This window comes from Oenanthe melanoleuca, chromosome 12, assembly GCF_029582105.1.
Source record: "Oenanthe melanoleuca isolate GR-GAL-2019-014 chromosome 12, OMel1.0, whole genome shotgun sequence".
NCBI classification, from domain to species: Eukaryota; Metazoa; Chordata; class Aves; order Passeriformes; family Muscicapidae; genus Oenanthe; species Oenanthe melanoleuca.
Genome location: NC_079346.1, coordinates 18,524,852 through 18,544,507, shown reverse-complemented (window position 1 = coordinate 18,544,507; position 19,656 = coordinate 18,524,852). Strand labels below are relative to the sequence as shown.

The following is a 19,656-nucleotide window of genomic DNA, read 5'->3' as shown; positions in this document are numbered from 1 at the left end:
CTTGCACTCAGGGGACCTGACTCTACCACCTCCCCTGTTTTACCATCCACAATCGCATATCCTGACTTCTTTTTCCCTTCAACAACTCTCGCTGATCCATCCACAAACCATTTCTCACCTTCCTCTAACTCTTCTTCCTCTAAATCCATTCTGATTCTCGTCTGTAATTCTACCACCTCAGCACACTCATGTGTAGTTTCTTCTCGAGCTTCCCCAAACAGAAACTCAGCAGGGTTTAATGCAGTAGTTGTCCGTAATTCTAAATTATGTGAGTCTATTAGCATGGCCTCAATATTTTAATAACCTTGCATCTGTGAGCCACTTATCTGCCTTTTGTTGCAGTATGCTCCTTACATTATGGGGAGTATACACTATTAGCGAGGCTCCTAACGTTATTTTCTTTGCCTCCCCCACTAACAATGCTACTGCCACAATTGTCTGTAAGCAGGTAGGCCAGCCCCTGCTTACAGGGTCTAAAAGCTTCGCTACAAACCCCACAGGTTTCCTGTCCCCTGCCCAATCTTGTGTCAATACCCCATGGGCAGCGTGATTACTAACATCTACAAACAACTGAAATGGCCTTTTTACATCAGGGAGACTTAGGTGCTGTTATGAGCACCTCTTTTATCTTTTTGAATCCTTCTTCATCCTGCTCTGTCCATATCAATCTATCAGTGGTAAGTTTCTCATATAAGAACTTTACCTTTTCACTATACCCTTCTATCCACTGTCTGCAATACCCCAGAAGTCCCAATGTCTGTCTTACCTCTCTTTTTGTTTGTGGGGGAGATAAAGCAACAATCCCTGCTACTCTCTCAGGATCCAGTTTCTTTTTCCCTTTTGTTAGCCAGTGTCCTAAATATTTAACTTCGGGTTCAGTAAACTGGAGCTTGGACTTAGAAACTTTCAGCCATTTCTCCCCCAGGAAATTTAATAATTCTATAGAGCTTGTCCTCACATTTTCTTCTTTTGGACCTTCTCCAAGTTTAGGACAAAACTGGGAGGAAGCCTCCAAAGGAGCCACCCAGAGAATAAGCCCCCTCACAATTCCTCCCCCCACTGGGCTCAAAAGAATTTTACTCGGGGGGAAAAGTGGAAAAAACCTATTTATTAACAAACACAAGAAAAACACTTCCCAGCAACAGGAAAGTACAATCCCAGATGACACAAAACGTTTTCACCAAAGTGAGAGACGGTCGCTGCTGGGAAGGGCGAGAAGCTTCTTGGGCAGGCTCCGCAGGCAGTCTCTGATGTTCAGGTCCCGTCCGGAGCCGGTACAGATCTTGGAGCTGAAGGAGAGAAGAGGGGGGAAAGCAGCAGCCGGGGCAGCAGCAGCAGCAACAGGGCAGCGGCAGCCGGGGCAGCAGTGAGCTGGGGCAGAAGCAGCGGGGCAGCGGCCAGGGTAGCTGGCAAGCGGGCAGCAAGCAGCAGCAGCAGCAGCCGGGCAAGCCAAGCAGCACAGCCCCGGGGCACCACCCCCCCGGGGGGGGAGAAGGGCACTGGCAGCAGCTCCATGCAGACAGAGAGGTGTGGGGGCGGGAGAGGAGCAGACACAACACCAACCCGGGACAGACCTGTTACCAATAACTCATCCACATATTGCAATAATTTAGTTCCCTCATTCGGTACAATCTGGCTTAATAACTGTTCAAGTGCCTGACCGAACAGATTTGGTGAATCTACAAACCCTTGAGGCAAGGAAGTCCACCTGTACTGTTGTTTTGTATTGGTATCTGGATCTTCCCACTGAAAGGCAAAGTAATCCCTACTGTCCTCAGCTAGGGGCAAGACAAAAAGCATGTTTTAAATCTATCACACTCTACCATATATCTTCCGGGGAAACTTTGCTCAATAGAGTATATGGATTTGACACAGAGGGGAATAATGTTCTTTTATTTACCGCTCTAAGATCCTGCACTAACCTGTAGCTACCATCTGCCTTTTGGACTGCTAAAACAGGGGTATTATGTCTAGACATGCGTGGTTCTAAAGTTCCTTTTTTCAATAAATCCTCGATTACAGGTTTAAATCCTCTCCTCCCTTCCATAGGTATGGGATATTGTTTAACTCTGATAGGTTCTTCTGGCTTCTCAATTTCTATATGGATTGCTTCCATTTCTAGTTTCCCTGCTTCTCCTTGAGTGTGCCAGACTTTAGAATTTATTTTTTTCTCATCCTCTATGGTCAATTTATACAAGCTTACTATAAGCCGGGATCCCTGCACAATCAAGCTGATTTCCAAAGCCACCAACAAATCTCTACCTAATAAATTGTAATTGGCTTCCTCGACTAATAATATGTCCCCCAAACAAAATCTAGTTTCCGATTCTATTCTTACATTTTTAATCACCGGTACCTTGAAAGGCTCTCCCTTTGCTCCAATAACCACTATGGTATCTTTACTTTTTGTACATCCCGGGGGCAACCACTGAATTGTACTCCTTTCTGCTCCTGAATCTACTAAAAATATTAATTCTATTTTCTAGGGTCCCACTCTCAGCTTTACCAGGGGCTCCCGTGTTGTTCTGGACCCTAAATGAAAAAGCCCCTGACACCCTAATCCTCCTGAAAAATCTTCTCGTCTTTCTTTTCTTCTGGCAGTCCCTCTTGAAATGTCCCTTCTTCTTACAATAGCAGCACTCTGGTCTGTCTTTCTGGTTTTCCATCTGTTTCTTCAGCGGAGGGTTGCGTCTCTTCAGGGTTTGGTGGATTTGTGCTTGTTTCTCTTCTTCTTGGACCTGTTCCTGTCTTTGCACTTCCCTTACTGCTGCTACCAACACCCTGGCTTGTGCTTTTTCTTGTTCCTCCTCCCTCCTCATGTAGATTCGTTGTCCTTCCCTAAGTAGTTCCTGTAGCACTTCTTCCTGCCATCCCTCTATCTTTTCTAGTTTCTTTCGTATGTCCTCCCATGATTTTGCCACGAACTGTGCCTTTAAGAGGACCTCCCCGACTGGGGAATCGGGGTCTGTCCCTGAGTACATCCGAAGGCTTCTCCTCAGCCTCTCCAACCATTCTGTGGGTGTTTCCTCCCTCCTCTGACACTCCCCTAATGCTTTACTCATGTTCTGGCCCTTTGGTACCGCCTCCCGCACACCTGTATTACCATATTCCTCAGTTCTATCATCCTATTCCTGCCATCTTCTGTTTGTGCGTCCCACGACGGTCTCTGGCTGGGCCATCTCTGGTCACCTCGTACTCCCTGGGGGTGTCTGCGTTCCCAGTCCCGAATAGCGGCTTGCCTTATCATTTCCCGCTCCTCATATTAAATAATGATCTTAATATAGCATATTAATATATAATAGCATAATATATAATAGTATATTAATATAGCGTATGTGTATATGCTAGTCCCTAAGAACTCATCTAATCAGCCCCCCTAGCGGGTCATCCATTAAATTACCCATTTCCTTTTTAAAAGCCCTGACATCCGCGGTGTTAATTGGTACATTTACAAAACCGATCACTCCAGGAGCGGTGGGGACTTCTCTCAAAGGGAAGAGATTATGCTTATCCCCCTCATCCCCACCATCATCATTGTCCACCCTCTTTGTCTTGTACCGAGTTCTGCTTGCCGGGGAGAACTAATTTCCTCAGCGGGAGGGGTCCTGTCCTTTTTTATTACTAGTGGTGGAGGGGGTGGGGTTGGCGTGCTGCTGGAGCCTGCTCCGGTGGGACCGAGGCTTCTGGCAGCTTTCCAGGCAGGGAGGGTGCCGGGGTTTGCGCATATTGATACCGGAAATCCCCGAGCCCTAACCAGGGCGCTGGGGTTTGTACCGGCTGTGAAAAACCTCCGAGCTGCGGTGCCAGGGTTTGCACCGGCTGGGGAGTGTCCCCGGGCCGTGGCAACGGAGGCGGAGCCTGTACCGGCTGTGGGAAACCTCCGAGCTGCGGCGCCGAGGCTTGTGCTTGCTGGGGCCCGGGATGGGGATAAGATTGATGTGGGAGGTTTGCGGGTACTGGCACCGGGACCACCCTGCAGGAGTTGGGGTTCGGGGTTGAGATATGGGGGTGGAAGATTGTCTAAAGGTTCCCATGTTTCGCCTGGAGTTGCGGCACCCCCACCTGTTTTTACAGGGAAAAATCCTGTGCTTGCATATTTCCAAAGTTTGGCATAATCCCTTTCCTCCTTATCTGGTGGATACTTACCGTTTACATAATCGAGCAAGGCTCAGCAAGTCCATCTTTCGAACGTACCAAAGATGGGCCAAACTACATGTGCCCTTATTTCCTTTTCTCCCCATTCTTCAATACAATAATGGATCATTTTTTTCTTACACCTCCCTCTCCTCCAGAGACACTCCTCCCAATGTTCTGACATCCACCCCAGCGGACTGTCTCCTGGGATTTCAGGCAATTGGTCCCTGCTGGAGACTCCTGGATTCTTTGTATCAGGGTGGACACGTGGAACAAGACTCAAACGCTCTGCAAATGCTAAAAGCTACAGTTGCAGTTTATTATAAGAGAGTCAGCTAGGAGCTGCCCGGCACAGCCACATGCAGATTAAAGAGATAAAAGGGGGGAAAGAAAGAGAGAAGGGGGAGAGTAGAGAGAGAGAGTAAAGAGGGTAAAGAGAGGAAGAAAAAGAGGAGAGAAGTATTAGAGTTAAGAGGAGCAAGGGGAGGGAGAGAGAGTAATGGGATAAAAGGGTATTGGGGTAATGGAAGAGGGAGAGGAGAGGAGAAGTGGGAGCAGGAAAGAAGAGCAAGGAGTAAAAGAGAAAGAAGAGGAGGAAGAGAGCGACTTCCCGTTTGTAACACAATAAATCCATTTCCATCATGAATATTCTGATCCTAAGAACCAATCTAATACAAAATACTAATTCTATAGCATTTACATGCAGCCTATAGGAATCCTTATATTAGCATAGTGTGTGACATTCTAAACTCTAAGATCTAATCTTTGACCTTGATAAGTCTTTTGTGACCTTTGGAGTGGCTCTTTGGCCGAGAGCATTATTTTGACAAGAGTGGATTAGCTTCAGCAGGCCATCCTATTGTGTTTATGGTCATTCAGTAACAAGGGCTTTCCTGTTTTACCTTCCCCAACAATTCCCAGAATCTGAGCATTCATATTTGCAAGATTCCTCCGTTTTATCTTCTCCAACAATCTGCCTCACAGAAGAAGGCTCAAGGACAGGGTAATGTCAAGTCACCCTGTGATCAATGTGGAAAACCCGACATGAGACAAAGGCATGCAAATCCAAATATCATATTAATGATCAACTTCTTAAGGATCAGAGAAACCCGAAGCTGAGAGCCATGGAGGAAGCGCAAAGACAGCAGCACTTCCTCAACCCCCGGCACAAACCTTTGTGACCAGCTCACAGCAAGGACAAGGGGATCAGCCGGCCTGGATGTTTGCACCTCAGCCACAGTAACCATAAACTCATAAAAGGTGCATAGGATCCCCCTTGAGGCCCAAGGGCCCATAGGGAAAGGACTAAGTGCCCTTCTCTTGGGAAGATCCAGTGCTACATTACAAGGTATTTTTGTACATCCTGGTGTAATAGATGCGGACTTTAATAGGACAAATATATGTTATGGTATCCACTCCTTCTCCACCTGTAATTATGCCTGAAAAAACTAGAATTGCACAACATATCCTGCTTAAGTCTTGTGTCCCCAGTGCAGATTCAAGGAACAAGGAGACCAAGGCTTCAGATCAACAGGACAACCAGAGGTATTTTGGACTCAAATCATAGGTAATGACAGACCTATCATAGAATGTACTGTTACTATGCCTAAAACTAAGCCTTCACAGATAGAGATCAAGGGTTTAGTTGACACAGATTCTGATGTCACTATCATTGCTGCTTACAAATGGCCTTTATCTTGGCCTACTACACTTTCAGGAACTAGTGCTGCTGATATTGGAGGGACCACACAAAGCTGTTGAAGCGATAATCCTGTGCTGATCAAAAGTGATAAAGGACAAACAGCCACAGTTGGGCCATACGTGGCTGCAGGATATATGAGCATATGGAGAAGGGATGTGTTATCAGCATGGGGAGTTCGGGTGGGGACGGATTTTTGACAGGGGCCATTGCAATAGAGGGCACAGAGCGTGCAGCATTCATTTTTAAATGGTTCACTACTCAGCCAGTGTGGGTTCCGCAGTGGCCCCTAACAGAAGAGAAATTAGAAGCCCTCAAAACCCTAGTTCAAGAACAACTAGTTCAAGGGCACATAGAGCCATCTATGAGCCCTTGGAACACTCCAGTATTTGTCATAAAAAATAAATCTGGAAAGTGGAGTTTACTCCATGATAAAAATTAATGCTCTACATGTGCCTGTCTCAATTAACACATTGTCATAAAATTTCTTACAGCTCTGAGGAGTGTCACACCGCACTGGCATTGCAAAAGTAGCAGCAGAACAAGCCATTGTGGAGAGACCACATGGCACCTTAATAATTACACTTGAAAAACAAAAGAGAGGAATGTGTGGTGAAACCCTACAGAGCAGGATAGCAGAGGCTGTTAACACATTAATTCACTGGACAGTAATAGCAAATTCCCAAAACCCAGTTTTCTTAAATCACTTCCTGTCACTACAATCATCTAGTGATGAACAGTTACCTAAACCCAAGGTGATGGTGCGAGACCTTGACACCAATAAGTGGGGGGGGTCCGTGGAATCTCATCACCTGGGGACAGGGGTTTGTGTAACCAGGGACACGGGTACGGATTGGGTGCCTGCCAGATGTGCTCGTCCTGCACAGAACCAAAGATAGCATCCTCCTGAGAGCTCCTCAATGCAAAGATGCAGGATAATAAATGGAACAATTTACTCACCTACCTTACAGAATTACAGGATATTGAAATAACAGAGTTGTTTGTTTACAAAATATTTCCCTGTTCACAAATAGTCTGTTTTGCAAAGTTGAAATTTTGCATAGTTCTAAAGCTGAATGTTTTACTAAGTTATAATTTCAAACGAAGAGGTTTAAAGTTTTATGGTTATATAGTGTAGTTATAATTCCATTTTTAAGCAGTTCAATTCTGATATGTGAAACAAGAAGGTAGGAAATTTAACCAACTGCTCCTGAACATAAGCACTGCAGCTTCAGGAACATGGAAGTCATCACCATCTAAGAAAGCCAAATTTATTAAACTAGGAAAAAGCTTCATTCAACTTGACTTTATGCTGTCAATGTCATCTCGCATGCAAAAGGGCCCTTGCAGGTAAGATAACAGGGAACAAGCTGCATCTTTCATTTGGAATTTTTTTCCTTCAAATTAATAAAAAGGAAATGGGGAATTGTCGCAGTACAAGCTGGGTTGTTGCTGGGTTGATTCAGCCATGCATGGAAGAAGCAGGCTGGTCTGATAGATAGGCCTCCAGGGAATAGTGATAGGACAGATTCAGAAGCAGACAGGGATTTGACACAGTGAGTTCCAGACTAAGCTGCAGAAGCTATTAGTCAGAGAGCTGAGCAGCATGAACATTCAAAGAATCATATGTGCTTGACAAGGAACATTAAGAACGGTATTAAAGGTGAAGTTAAGAAGAATAAAGTGCTTTTTGTGACATGAATCATACAGTGTGGTGTCTAAGTCTCGGACATGGCACCAGAGAACATTACACTGGCCCTGCTCCCTCCAGGAGCCAAGGGTGATCCCACAGGATTGCTGTCAGAGGGAGGAAGGAGCATTTAGCTGTCAATGCTCTTCCCATGTGCAATGCCAGTGTCTAATTCCGTGTGCTCTGTGCAGCCACGAGAAGAGCAGAGAGGGAAGGGAAGGGCCCAGGGCTGTGCCCCAGGGCTGTGCCTTGTGTGGCTCCTTTGCCAGCCCCAGGCAGCCTGAGGATCTCCTGCAGTGCTGGGAGCTGTTCTGTCCTGCCTTTCTTTGCAGATGAACCTATTGGGGAAGGTGATCTGGCTATTGAACCCACATTCAGGGAAGTGCCCCTGGGAGCTGGTGAGGGTAGGTCAAGGCCTTTCCCCCTGGGGGAGCTGCCAGCTCAGAGCCCAAAGCTCGGCCAGGGGGCATCGCTGCAGGTGCCAGGACAGAGCCGTGCTCGTGTGTGCCCTCGCCCTGTGCAATCCCCTCACTGATCCTGTGACTCAGGCCCAGCAGTTCTACGTAAGTGAGGGCCCTGACTCTGCGCTAAAAACCCAGATGTTTTTGAACCTTATTCCTTTATTTGGCAAGTTGCCAGCAGCAAAATCAGGAACGTTTCCATCTGATGCAACTCTACCTCTTCCTTTCCCAAGGGACTAACCAAAAGACCATACAGGAGGAGACACTTCCCAGAGGAGGCAGTGGATCATTTGCAGCCCCTGATGAATGAAGAAAAGTGACACCAACCACAGGCACAGGAACAGGAGGTAATTGCTGTGCCAGCCTCAGCCCTTGCCCTTGCATGGCCTGGCAGCAGCCAAAGCTGGAGGTGCCTCGGCTTTGAGGCCTTTGGAGGTCGTTCCCAGCCCCTGGGAAAGGGGACTCGTGCACCAAGGTCCCTCCTGCTGCAGCTGCTCCCGGAGCTGCCCTGAGTGCACAGAGGCCCAAGGCACAGGAGCAGGCCCGAGCAGGAGCCCTGCCATGAGCCCAGGGCCACAGCCAGCCCTGGCTCCTGACTGGGCAGGGGGTGCAATGGGTCGTGAAAGCAAGAACTTGACTCATTCCAGTTCTTCACGTCTGTCCCCATCTGCCCTGGCTGCAGCCCTGTCTTGAGTGTGTCCCAGCACCCACATCTCTGAAAAAAGAACCCCTGCCCCTGAGGACCCTGGCTCTGCTCCCCAGCCTAGACTGAAGTTCGTCAGACCCTGTCCGCCAGGGCAGGGCTTGGCAGATGTTTAATATTCAAATAGAGAATTTGAGTGCTAACAGCTATGTCTGGGTGGTGCCACCAGCAAAGCCCACACGGCACCAGCACTGGCTGAGCTCCATGTCCAGGAGCAGCCATGGATGCCCACAGTGCAGGGCAGGCAGGAGCCAGGCAGGGGCTGCTGTGATCAGGGGCCCTGAGGGGCTGGGGGAGCCCATGCTGAGCATCCCTGGGCTCAGGGCACATCTCCTTCAGTGGCATCATCTGGGCCTGCACCTCCTCCAAGGCCATGCCCGGAAAAAGTGGGGAGGCATCGACAGCATCTCCAGGGACAGAGCCTGACCAGCAATGTCAGTAGGAAAAAAAGGGTTTTGCGAAGCAATGGCCCTTTGATAAAGCAAAACATTTATAACCAGGGCAGCCCATTCCTGCTGATAGGGGTACACTCTGAGGGTACAGCTAAGGCCATGAGGTCACAGCAGGCTCTGGGGTGACAGCAGGCTGAGGTCACAGCAGGCTCTGAGGTCACAGAGGCCCCGTGGTTGCACAGCACCACAGCCACCGACCACTCAGTCCTTGAGCACAACTGTTGCGGCAGCAGCGGCGGCGGCGGCGGCAGTGGTGCTGACATTGGGACAGCGGTGGCAGCACAGCGGTGGCAGCAAGAGCTGCGGGACTGGCAGAGGGCAAGGCACCATGGCCCTTGCTCTGCGCCTCTTCCTCCTGCTCCTCCTGGCAGTGGCCCTGCCTGCCAGGGCTGCCCAGGCAGCTCCGTGGCCAGCGCGGGGAGCAGGTGAGCCGGTGGCCTGGCTCCCCTTTCCCGGGACAGCGCTCCCTTCTCCCCAGGAAGCGTTGGGGATGGTTCTGCAGAGGGCTTTAGGGAGGCTTTCCTCTGTGGGAGGGAGAGAGCCCCACAGGGGCCCTGGGCTACTCCAGCCACCCATCCAGGGATGTTGCACAGGGCATGGAAAGAGTAAGCAGAGTGACCAGGGCCAGCCCAGAGTTCCCCAGGCCCCTCTGCAACACTGGCTGTGTCCATTCACATATGCCTCCAAAGGCTTTACTCGACACATATATATGAAGTGGAACTGTTTGGCTCTAAGGTCTACCAACAGTCCACACCCATGACACAGGAAACGAGAAATCCATGGAGGCCGACAGACTTCTGGACCAGATGCTGAGTGATCTGGAGATAAGCCGTGGTGGGTGCATTTCCCTCAGCCTTCTCCTGAGACTCAGCAGCCGGGGGCTTTCTCTGCACATCTGGACACGCCGTGCCCGGCACAGCAGGAAGGGATCCATGGCAGCCTGGCTGCCCTGGTGCTGCTGTCACACCCTGCAGGGCTGTTTCCCAGCCTGGCCTGGCTGCAGCTTCTCCCCAGCCTCTGCAGGAAGGCCTTTGGCATCAGCTGACAGGGAGCAAAAAGTGCCCATGGCATCCCCTGAAATTTCCCAGTCTTGGGGTAGACCAGTAATGGCAGCTTTTTGGAGAAGGTTGGGCCCTGGAAAATACAGAAAATTTCTATGATTTCCTGATCCATATCCATGACTCTGACAAGCATTGCTTCCTGTTGATGGCACCTCCCCAATGGGGAACGGATCCATCTGATCCATTTGTCCCTTCATCCAGCAATGAAAGGAAAGACTGTGCTGAAGGCTCTGTTTGCCCGAGGAAGCAGTGGTTCTGTTCCAGCCTCTGCTGCAGGAAGGGAGGCAATGCCAGGCACAGTCACAGGAGGTAATTGCTGTGCCTCTGGGCCTGAGCCCTGCTGAGCCTTGAGCTGCCATCTCTGCTGCTGGGCAGAGCGGGCACAGCCCGGACAAGAGCGGCACAGCCCAGAGGAATTATCCCGAGCAGGCTCAGGGCACTCGGGTGCTGAGCAGTCCTGCTGGGCTCCCTCCGTGGGAGACACAGCCCAAAACCTGGGAGGGGCTGCAAGGGGTGCCCATGGTGGGGAAATGGCAGAGGGGAGAGCAGGGCTCCAGTGTGTCCTGACAGGGCCTGACTCTGTACCCTGGGGCAGGGGGAGCTGGCCAAGTAGAAAGACAGAGAGAGGTTGGGAGGGATGGTTGCGTCACTGCCTGCTGTAATTTTACCCAGGGATTTCTGGAGGATTTCCTCTCTGGGACTGACAGAAGGGTGCTGCAACTGCCCCTCCAGGGTTGTTGCACAGGGCATGGACAGAGCGAGCAGAGTGACCATGAGTCTGCCCAGAGCTCCCCAAGCCCCTCTGCAGCTTTGGCCTTGTCCATTCATATCTGGGTCCTACAGCCTTCCCTGACCCCCTTTGAAGTAGCCAGGTCCCTAGGGCAGAAGGGGATCCCAGCACACCATGGAAATGCTTCTCATCTGTGCTCCCTTCTAGATGAGCGTGAGGTTCTCTCAAGTAGCTCTGCTTCATGAAGATTTGCAGCCTCTGGAGCCTCCTGCAGGTATGTTCTCACTCTTCCTCCAAGGAATAATAATTGACAACCTGGCAGGAACCACGTGACTGAAGCTTCTGTGGCTATTCAGTTACAGATGTGTCTGCAGGGAAGGCTTTTCCTAATCCCTTGGCGGATGCTACACAGGAGCCCAGTTCCAATCCCAGGGGTGAGTAGTCTGTCTCTACTCTACTCAGAAGCTGAGCACTCCTTTTGTGGGATCCATTCCAGGAAAAATTGAAACACTTTATCTTAAGGTTCCCTGAGAAGGAAGAAGAAACCAATAGGAAACAGTGAGATCCAGGATGACTCCAATCTTCTGGACCAGATGCTGAGTGATCTGGAGATAAGCCGTGGTGGGTGCATTTCCCTCAGCCTTCTCCTGAGACTCAGCAGCCAGGGGCTTTCTCTGCACATCTGGACATGCCGTACCCGGCACAGCGGGAAGGGATCCATGGCAGCCTGGCTGCCCTGCTGCTGCTGTCACACCCTGCAGGGCTGTTTCCCAGCCTGGCCTGGCTGCAGCTTCTCCCCAGCCTCTGCAGGAAGGCCTTTGGCATCAGCTGACAGGGAGCAAAAAGTGCCCCAGGGGCCATGCACATCCTGAGATCTCCTGAAATTTTCTGGCCTCCGAGAATATGAGGAGGGGCAGCTGTTTGGAGAAGGGGGGCCCTGGCCAGTCCCATAACCTGGCCTTTATCCTGATCCTTGTAACCTGGCCTTTATCCTGATCCTTATCAATAACTATGACAAGCATTGCCTCCTGAAGGTGGCACCTCCCCATTGGGAAAGAACTCTTTCTGATCCAGCTGTCCCTTTTCCTTTCTCCAGATATGGAAAGAGAGGCTGTGCTGATGGCTCCGATTCCCAGAGGAAGCAGTGGCTCTGTGCCAGTCTCTGCTGCAGGAAGGGAGGCGATGCCAGGCACAGTCACAGGAGGTAACTGCTGTGCCTCTGGGCTTGACTCCTACTGAGCCTTGAGCTGTCATCTTGGCTGCCTCCCTGCCAGGGATGTTGCACAGGGCCTGCAAACAGTGTGCAGAGTGACCAGCCCAGAGCTCCCCAGGCCCCTTTGCAGCTTTGGCCATGTCCATTCAAGTCTGGATCCCACAGCCTTACCTGACCCCCTTGAAGTGCCCAGGTCCCTAAAGCAGAAGGGGATCCCAGCACATCATGGCAATGCTTCTGATCTGTGCTCCCATCTTGGTTGGGATTGGGACATGGGTTATTTAGAAAATCTGGTGAATGGCAGTGTGAAGATTCTAGAGCATGGTGGAGACAAGTTCTCAGTGTGCCTTTCCTGACAGAATAATCTGTGTCACTTTGGCAAGGGCTCACTCTTGTGATGATTCCCTTTACATATTGTCAGGCTTGATGGATTCTGGTATCCTTGCCCTGCTCCCCTCTGGAGCCCTGGGTGATCCCACAGGATTCCTGTCAGTGGGAGGAAGGAGCATTTAGCTGTCAATGCTCTTCCCATGTGCAATGCCAGTACCTCCTTCCGTGTGCTCTGTGCAGCCCCAGAGAAGAGCAGAAAGGGAAGGGAAGGGCCCAGTGCTCTGTCCCATGGCTGTGCCTTGTGTGGCTCCTTTGCCAGACCCAGGCAGCCTGAGCTGCTGCCAAGCCCTGGCCCTCACTGGGGCTGGGTTCAGGGCTGCTGGAATCTCCAGGGAGTCCTTTCTCCCCTGACTGCCCTGCAGAAGGCTCCTTCCATCCCAGTGTGGGGCCACTGCGGGAATGTGCTGCCTCTGCCCCTGATCCTGAACAGAAGGGAGAGCTGGGGGAGTGCCTTGGAGCACTCACTGCAGTCACTGCCACTGCAGCCTGAATGAGAAATGGAACTACTTTCCATTAAGATCCTCCTGGTTGGAACAACCCAGAGATAGGAGACAAGAAATCCCTGGAGGCTGACAGACTTCTGGAGCAGATGCTGAGTGATCTGGAGAGACGCCGTGGTGGGTGCATTTCCCTCAGCCTTCTCCTGTGTCTCAGCAGCCGGGGCTCTCTCTGCACATCTGGACACGCCGTGCCCGGCACAGCGGGAAGGGATCCATGGCAGCCTGGCTGCCCTGGTGCTGCTGTCACACCCTGCAGGGCTGTTTCCCAGCCTGGCCTGGCTGCAGCTTCCCCCCAGCCTCTGCAGGAAGGCCTTTGGCATCAGCTGACAGGGAGCAAAAAGTGCCCCACAGGCCATAAACACCCTGAGATCCGCTGAATTTTCCCAGTCTTGGGGTAGACCAGTAAGGGCAGCTTTTTGGAGAAGTTTGGGCCCTGGAAAATACAGAAAATTTCTATGATTTCCTGATCCATATCCATGACTCTGACAAGCATTGCTTCCTGTTGATGGCACCTCTCCAATGGGGAACGGATCCATCTGATCCATTTGTCCCTTCATCCAGCAATGAAAGGAAAGACTGTGCTGACGGCTCTGTTTGCCCGAGGAAGCAGTGGTTCTGTTCCAGCCTCTGCTGCAGGAAGGGAGGCGATGCCAGGCACAGTCACAGGAGGTAATTGCTGTGCCTCTGGGCCTGAGCCCTGTTGAGCCTTGAGCTGCCATCTCTGCTGCTGGGCAGAGCGGGCACAGCCCGGACAAGAGCGGCACAGCCCAGAGGAATTATCCCGAGCAGGCTCAGGGCACTCGGGTGCTGAGCAGTCCTGCTGGGCTCCCTCCGTGGGAGACACAGCCCAAAACCTGGGAGGGGCTGCAAGGGGTGCCCATGGTGGGGAAATGGCAGAGAGGGAGAGCAGGGCTCCAGTGTGTCCTGACAGGGCCTGACTCTGTACCCTGGGGCAGGGGGAGCTGGCCAAGTAGAAAGACGGAGAGAGGTTGGGAGGGATGGTTGCGTCACTGCCTGCTGCAATTTTACCCAGGGATTTCGGGAGGATTTCCTCTCTGGGACTGACAGAAGGGTGCTGCAACTGCCCCTCCAGGGTTGTTGCACAGGGCATGGACAGAGCGAGCAGAGTGACCATGAGTCTGCCCAGAGCTCCCCAAGCCCCTCTGCAGCTTTGGCCTTGTCCATTCATATCTGGGTCCTACAGCCTTCCCTGACCCCCTCTGAAGTAGCCAGGTCCCTAGGGCAGAAGGGGATCCCAGCACACCATGGAAATGCTTCTCATCTGTGCTCCCTTCTAGATGAGCATGAGGTCTCTCAAGTAGCTCGGCTTCATGAAGATTTGCAGCCTCTGGAGCCTCCTGCAGGTATGTTCTCACTCTTCCTCCAAGGAATAATAATTGACAACCTGGCAGGAACCACGTGACTGAAGCTTCTGTGGCTATTCAGTTACAGATGTGTCTGCAGGGAAGGCTTTTCCTAATCCCTTGGCGGATGCTACACAGGAGCCCAGTTCCAATCCCAGGGGTGAGTAGTCTGTCTCTACCCACCCCACAAGCTGAGCACTCCTTTTGTGGGATCCATTCCAGGAAAAATTGAAACACTTTATCTTAAGGTTCCCTGAGAAGGAAGAAGAAACCAATAGGAAACAGTGAGATCCAGGATGACTCCAATCTTCTGGACCAGATGCTGAGTGATCTGGAGATAAGCCGTGGTGGGTGCATTTCCCTCAGCCTTCTCCTGAGACTCAGCAGCCAGGGGCTTTCTCTGCACATCTGGACACGCCGTGCCTGCCACAGCGGGAAGGGATCCATGGCAGCCTGGCTGCCCTGGTGCTGCTGTCACACCCTGCAGGGCTGTTTCCCAGCCTGGCCTGGCTGCAGCTTCTCCCCAGCCTCTGCAGGAAGGCCTTTGGCATCAGCTGACAGAGAGCAAAAAGTGCCCCAGTGGTCACGCACATCCTGAGATCTCCTGAAATTTTCTGGCCTCCGAGAATATGAGGAGGGGCAGCTGTTTGGAGAAGGGGGGCCCTGGCCAGTCCCATAACCTGGCCTTTATCCTGATCCTTATCAATAACTATGACAAGCATTGCCTCCTGAAGGTGGCACCTCCCCAGTGGGAAAGAACTCTTTCTGATCCAGCTGTCCCTTTTCCTTTCTCCAGAGATTGAAGAAGAGACTGGCCTGGCAGCTCCGATTCCCAGAGGAAGCAGTGGCTCTGTGCCAGTCTCTGCTGCAGGAAGGGAGGCGATGCCAGGCACAGTCACAGGAGGTAACTGCTGTGCCTCTGGGCTTGACTCCTACTGAGCCTTGAGCTGTCATCTTGGCTGCCTCCCTGCCAGGGATGTTGCACAGGGCCTGCAAACAGTGTGCAGAGTGACCAGAACCAGCCCAGAACTCCCCAGGCCCCTTTGCAGCTTTGGCCATGTCCATTCAAGTCTGGATCCCACAGCCTTACCTGACCCCCTTGAAGTGCCCAGGTCCCTAGGGCTGAAGTGGATCCCAGCACATCATGGCAATGCTTCTGATCTGTGCTCCCATCTTGGTTGGGATTGGGACATGGGTTATTTAGAAAATCTGGTGAATGGCAGTGTGAAGATTCTAGAGCATGGTGGAGACAAGTTCTCAGTGTGCCTTTCCTGACAGAATAATCTGTGTCACTTTGGCAAGGGCTCACTCTTGTGATGATTCCCTTTACATATTGTCAGGCTTGATGGATTCTGGTATCCTTGCCCTGCTCCCCTCTGGAGCCCTGGGTGATCCCACAGGATTCCTGTCAGTGGGAGGAAGGAGCATTTAGCTGTCAATGCTCTTCCCATGTGCAATGCCAGTGTCTCCTTCCGTGTGCTCTGTGCAGCCCCAGAGACGAGCAGAAAGGGAAGGGAAGGGCCCAGGGCTCTGTCCCATGGCTGTGCCTTGTGTGGCTCCTTTGCCAGACCCAGGCAGCCTGAGTTGCTGCCAAGCCCTGGCCCTCACTGGGGCTGGGTTCAGGGCTGCTGGCAGCTCCAGGGAGTCCTTTCTCCCCTGACTGCCCTGCAAGAGGCTCCTTCCATCCCAGTGTGGGGGCCACTGCGGGAATGTGCTGCCTCTGCCCCTGATCCTGAACAGAAGGGAGAGCTGGGGGAGTGCCTTGGAGCACTCACTGCAGTCACTGCCACTGCAGCCTGAATGAGAAATGGAACTACTTTCCATTAAGGTCCTCCTGGTTGGAACAACCCAGAGATAGGAGACAAGAAATCCCTGGAGGCTGACAGACTTCTGGAGCAGATGCTGAGTGATCTGGAGATAAGCCGTGGTGGGTGCATTTCCCTCAGTCTTCTCCTGTGTCTCAGCAGCCGGGGGCTTTCTCTGCACATCTGGACATGCCGTGCCCGGCACAGCGGGAAGGGATCCATGGCAGCCTGGCTGCCCTGGTGCTGCTGTCACACCCTGCAGGGCTGTTTCCCAGCCTGGCCTGGCTGCAGCTTCTCCCCAGCCTCTGCAGGAAGGCCTTTGGCATCAGCTGACAGGGAGCAAAAAGTGCCCCACAGGCCATAAACACCCTGAGATCCGCTGAATTTTCCCAGTCTTGGGGTAGACCAGTAAGGGCAGCTTTTTGGAGAAGTTTGGGCCCTGGAAAATACAGAAAATTTCTATGATTTCCTGATCCATATCCATGACTCTGACAAGCATTGCTTCCTGTTGACGGCACCTCCCCAATGGGGAACGGATCCATCTGATCCATTTGTCCCTTCATCCAGCAATGAAAGGAAAGACTGTGCTGAAGGCTCTGTTTGCCCGAGGAAGCAGTGGTTCTGTTCCAGCCTCTGCTGCAGGAAGGGAGGCGATGCCAGGCACAGTCACAGGAGGTAATTGCTGTGCCTCTGGGCCTGAGCCCTGCTGAGCCTTGAGCTGCCATCTCTGCTGCTGGGCAGAGCGGGCACAGCCCGGACAAGAGCGGCACAGCCCAGAGGAATTATCCCGAGCAGGCTCAGGGCACTCGGGTGCTGAGCAGTCCTGCTGGGCTCCCTCCGTGGGAGACACAGCCCAAAACCTGGGAGGGGCTGCAAGGGGTGCCCATGGTGGGGAAATGGCAGAGAGGGAGAGCAGGGCTCCAGTGTGTCCTGACAGGGCCTGACTCTGTACCCTGGGGCTGGGGGAGCTGGCCAAGTAGAAAGACGGAGAGAGGTTGGGAGGGATGGTTGCGTCACTGCCTGCTGCAATTTTACCCAGGGATTTCTGGAGGATTTCCTCTCTGGGACTGACAGAAGGGTGCTGCAACTGCCCCTCCAGGGTTGTTGCACAGGGCATGGACAGAGCGAGCAGAGTGACCATGAGTCTGCCCAGAGCTCCCCAAGCCCCTCTGCAGCTTTGGCCTTGTCCATTCATATCTGGGTCCTACAGCCTTCCCTGAACCCCTTTGAAGTAGCCAGGTCCCTAGGGCAGAAGGGGATCCCAGCACACCATGGAAATGCTTCTCATCTGTGCTCCCTTCTAGATGAGCGTGCTTGGAAGGTTTCTCAAGTAGCTCGGCTTCATGAAGATTTGCAGCCTCTGGAGCCTCCTGCAGGTATGTTCTCACTCTTCCTCCAAGGAATAATAATTGACAACCTGGCAGGAACCACGTGACTGAAGCTTCTGTGGCTATTCAGTTACAGGTGTGTCTGCAGGGAAGGCTTTTCCTAATCCCTTGGCGGATGCTACACAGGAGCCCAGTTCCAATCCCAGGGGTGAGTAGTCTGTCTCTACTCAGAAGCTGAGCACTCCTTTTGTGGGATCCATTCCAGGAAAAATTGAAACTTTATCTTAAGGTTCCCTGAGAAGGAAGAAGAAACCAATAGGAAACAGTGAGATCCAGGATGACTCCAATCTTCTGGACCAGATGCTGAGTGATCTGGAGATAAGCCGTGGTGGGTGCATTTCCCTCAGCCTTCTCCTGAGACTCAGCAGCCGGGGGCATTCTCTGCACATCTGGACACGCCGTGCCTGCCACAGCGGGAAGGGATCCATGGCAGCCTGGCTGCCCTGGTGCTGCTGTCACACCCTGCAAGGCTGTTTCCCAGCCTGGCCTGGCTGCAGCTTCTCCCCAGCCTCTGCAGGAAGGCCTTTGGCATCAGCTGACAGAGAGCAAAAAGTGCCCCAGTGGTCACGCACATCCTGAGATCTCCTGAAATTTTCTGGCCTCCGAGAATATGAGGAGGGGCAGCTGTTTGGAGAAGGGGGGCCCTGGCCAGTCCCATAACCTGGCCTTTATCCTGATCCTTATCAATAACTATGACAAGCATTGCCTCCTGCATGTGGCACCTCCCCAGTGGGAAAGAACTCTTTCTGATCCAGCTGTCCCTTTTCCTTTCTCCAGAGATTGAAGAAGAGACTGGCCTGGCAGCTCCGATTCCCAGAGGAAGCAGTGGCTCTGTGCCAGTCTCTGCTGCAGGAAGGGAGGCGATGCCAGGCACAGTCACAGGAGGTAACTGCTGTGCCTCTGGGCTTGACTCCTACTGAGCCTTGAGCTGTCATCTTGGCTGCCTCCCTGCCAGGGATGTTGCACAGGGCCTGCAAACAGTGTGCAGAGTGACCAGAACCAGCCCAGAGCTCCCCAGGCCCCTTTGCAGCTTTGGCCATGTCCATTCAAGTCTGGATCCCACAGCCTTACCTGACCCCCTTGAAGTGCCCAGGTCCCTAAAGCAGAAGGGGATCCCAGCACATCATGGCAATGCTTCTGATCTGTGCTCCCATCTTGGTTGGGATTGGGACATGGGTTATTTAGAAAATCTGGTGAATGGCAGTGTGAAGATTCTAGAGCATGGTGGAGACAAGTTCTCAGTGTGCCCTTCCTGACAGAATAATCTGTGTCACTCTGGCAAGGGCTCACTCTTGTGATGATTCCCTTTACATATTGTCAGGCTTGATGGATTCTGGTATCCTTGCCCTGCTCCCCTCTGGAGCCCTGGGTGATCCCACAGGATTGCTGTCAGTGGGAGGAAGGAGCATTTAGCTGTCAATGCTCTTCCCATGTGCAATGCCAGTACCTCCTTCCGTGTGCTCTGTGCAGCCCCAGAGAAGAGCAGAAAGGGAAGGGAAGGGCCCAGTGCTCTGTCCCATGGCTGTGCCTTGTGTGGCTCCTTTGCCAGACCCAGGCAGCCTGAGCTGCTGCCAAGCCCTGGCCCTCACTGGGGCTGGGTTCAGGGCTGCTGGAATCTCCAGGGAGTCCTTTCTCCCCTGACTGCCCTGCAGAAGGCTCCTTCCATCCCAGTGTGGGGCCACTGCGGGAATGTGCTGCCTCTGCCCCGATCCTGAACAGAAGGGAGAGCTGGGGGAGTGCCTTGGAGCACTCACTGCAGTCACTGCCACTGCAGCCTGAATGAGAAATGGAACTACTTTCCATTAAGGTCCTCCTGGTTGGAACAACCCAGAGATAGGAGACAAGAAATCCCTGGAGGCTGACAGACTTCTGGAGCAGATGCTGAGTGATCTGGAGAGAGACGCCGTGGTGGGTGCATTTCCCTCAGCCTTCTCCTGTGTCTCAGCAGCCGGGGGCTCTCTCTGCACATCTGGACACGCCGTGCCTGGCACAGCGGGAAGGGATCCATGGCAGCCTGGCTGCCCTGGTGCTGCTGTCACACCCTGCAGGGCTGTTTCCCAGCCTGG

At 52.4% G+C, this 19,656-nt stretch overlaps 1 protein-coding gene across 3 annotated transcripts in view; it reads left to right on the top strand.

The window, feature by feature from the left end:
* The first annotated feature begins 9,341 nt into the window (after positions 1-9,341).
* The window catches only part of LOC130258241 (uncharacterized), a 29,847-nt gene continuing 19,532 nt past the window's right edge, over positions 9,342-19,656 (top strand). Inside the window, exons 1-11 of one of the 3 annotated variants that reach the window (XM_056501446.1) lie at positions 9,342-9,564; positions 9,875-9,973; positions 14,332-14,397; positions 14,480-14,557; positions 14,646-14,744; positions 15,194-15,301; positions 16,226-16,324; positions 16,770-16,877; positions 17,507-17,578; positions 17,661-17,738; positions 17,820-17,918. In XM_056501446.1, coding sequence (XP_056357421.1) covers positions 9,468-9,564; positions 9,875-9,973; positions 14,332-14,397; positions 14,480-14,557; positions 14,646-14,744; positions 15,194-15,301; positions 16,226-16,324; positions 16,770-16,877; positions 17,507-17,578; positions 17,661-17,738; positions 17,820-17,918 — 1,003 coding nt within the window. In that variant the 5' untranslated portion in view covers positions 9,342-9,467. The remainder of the gene's footprint in view (positions 9,565-9,874; positions 9,974-14,331; positions 14,398-14,479; positions 14,558-14,645; positions 14,745-15,193; positions 15,302-16,225; positions 16,325-16,769; positions 16,878-17,506; positions 17,579-17,660; positions 17,739-17,819; positions 17,919-19,656) is intronic. The other 2 variants (XM_056501447.1, XM_056501448.1) reach the window with 2 other exon arrangements.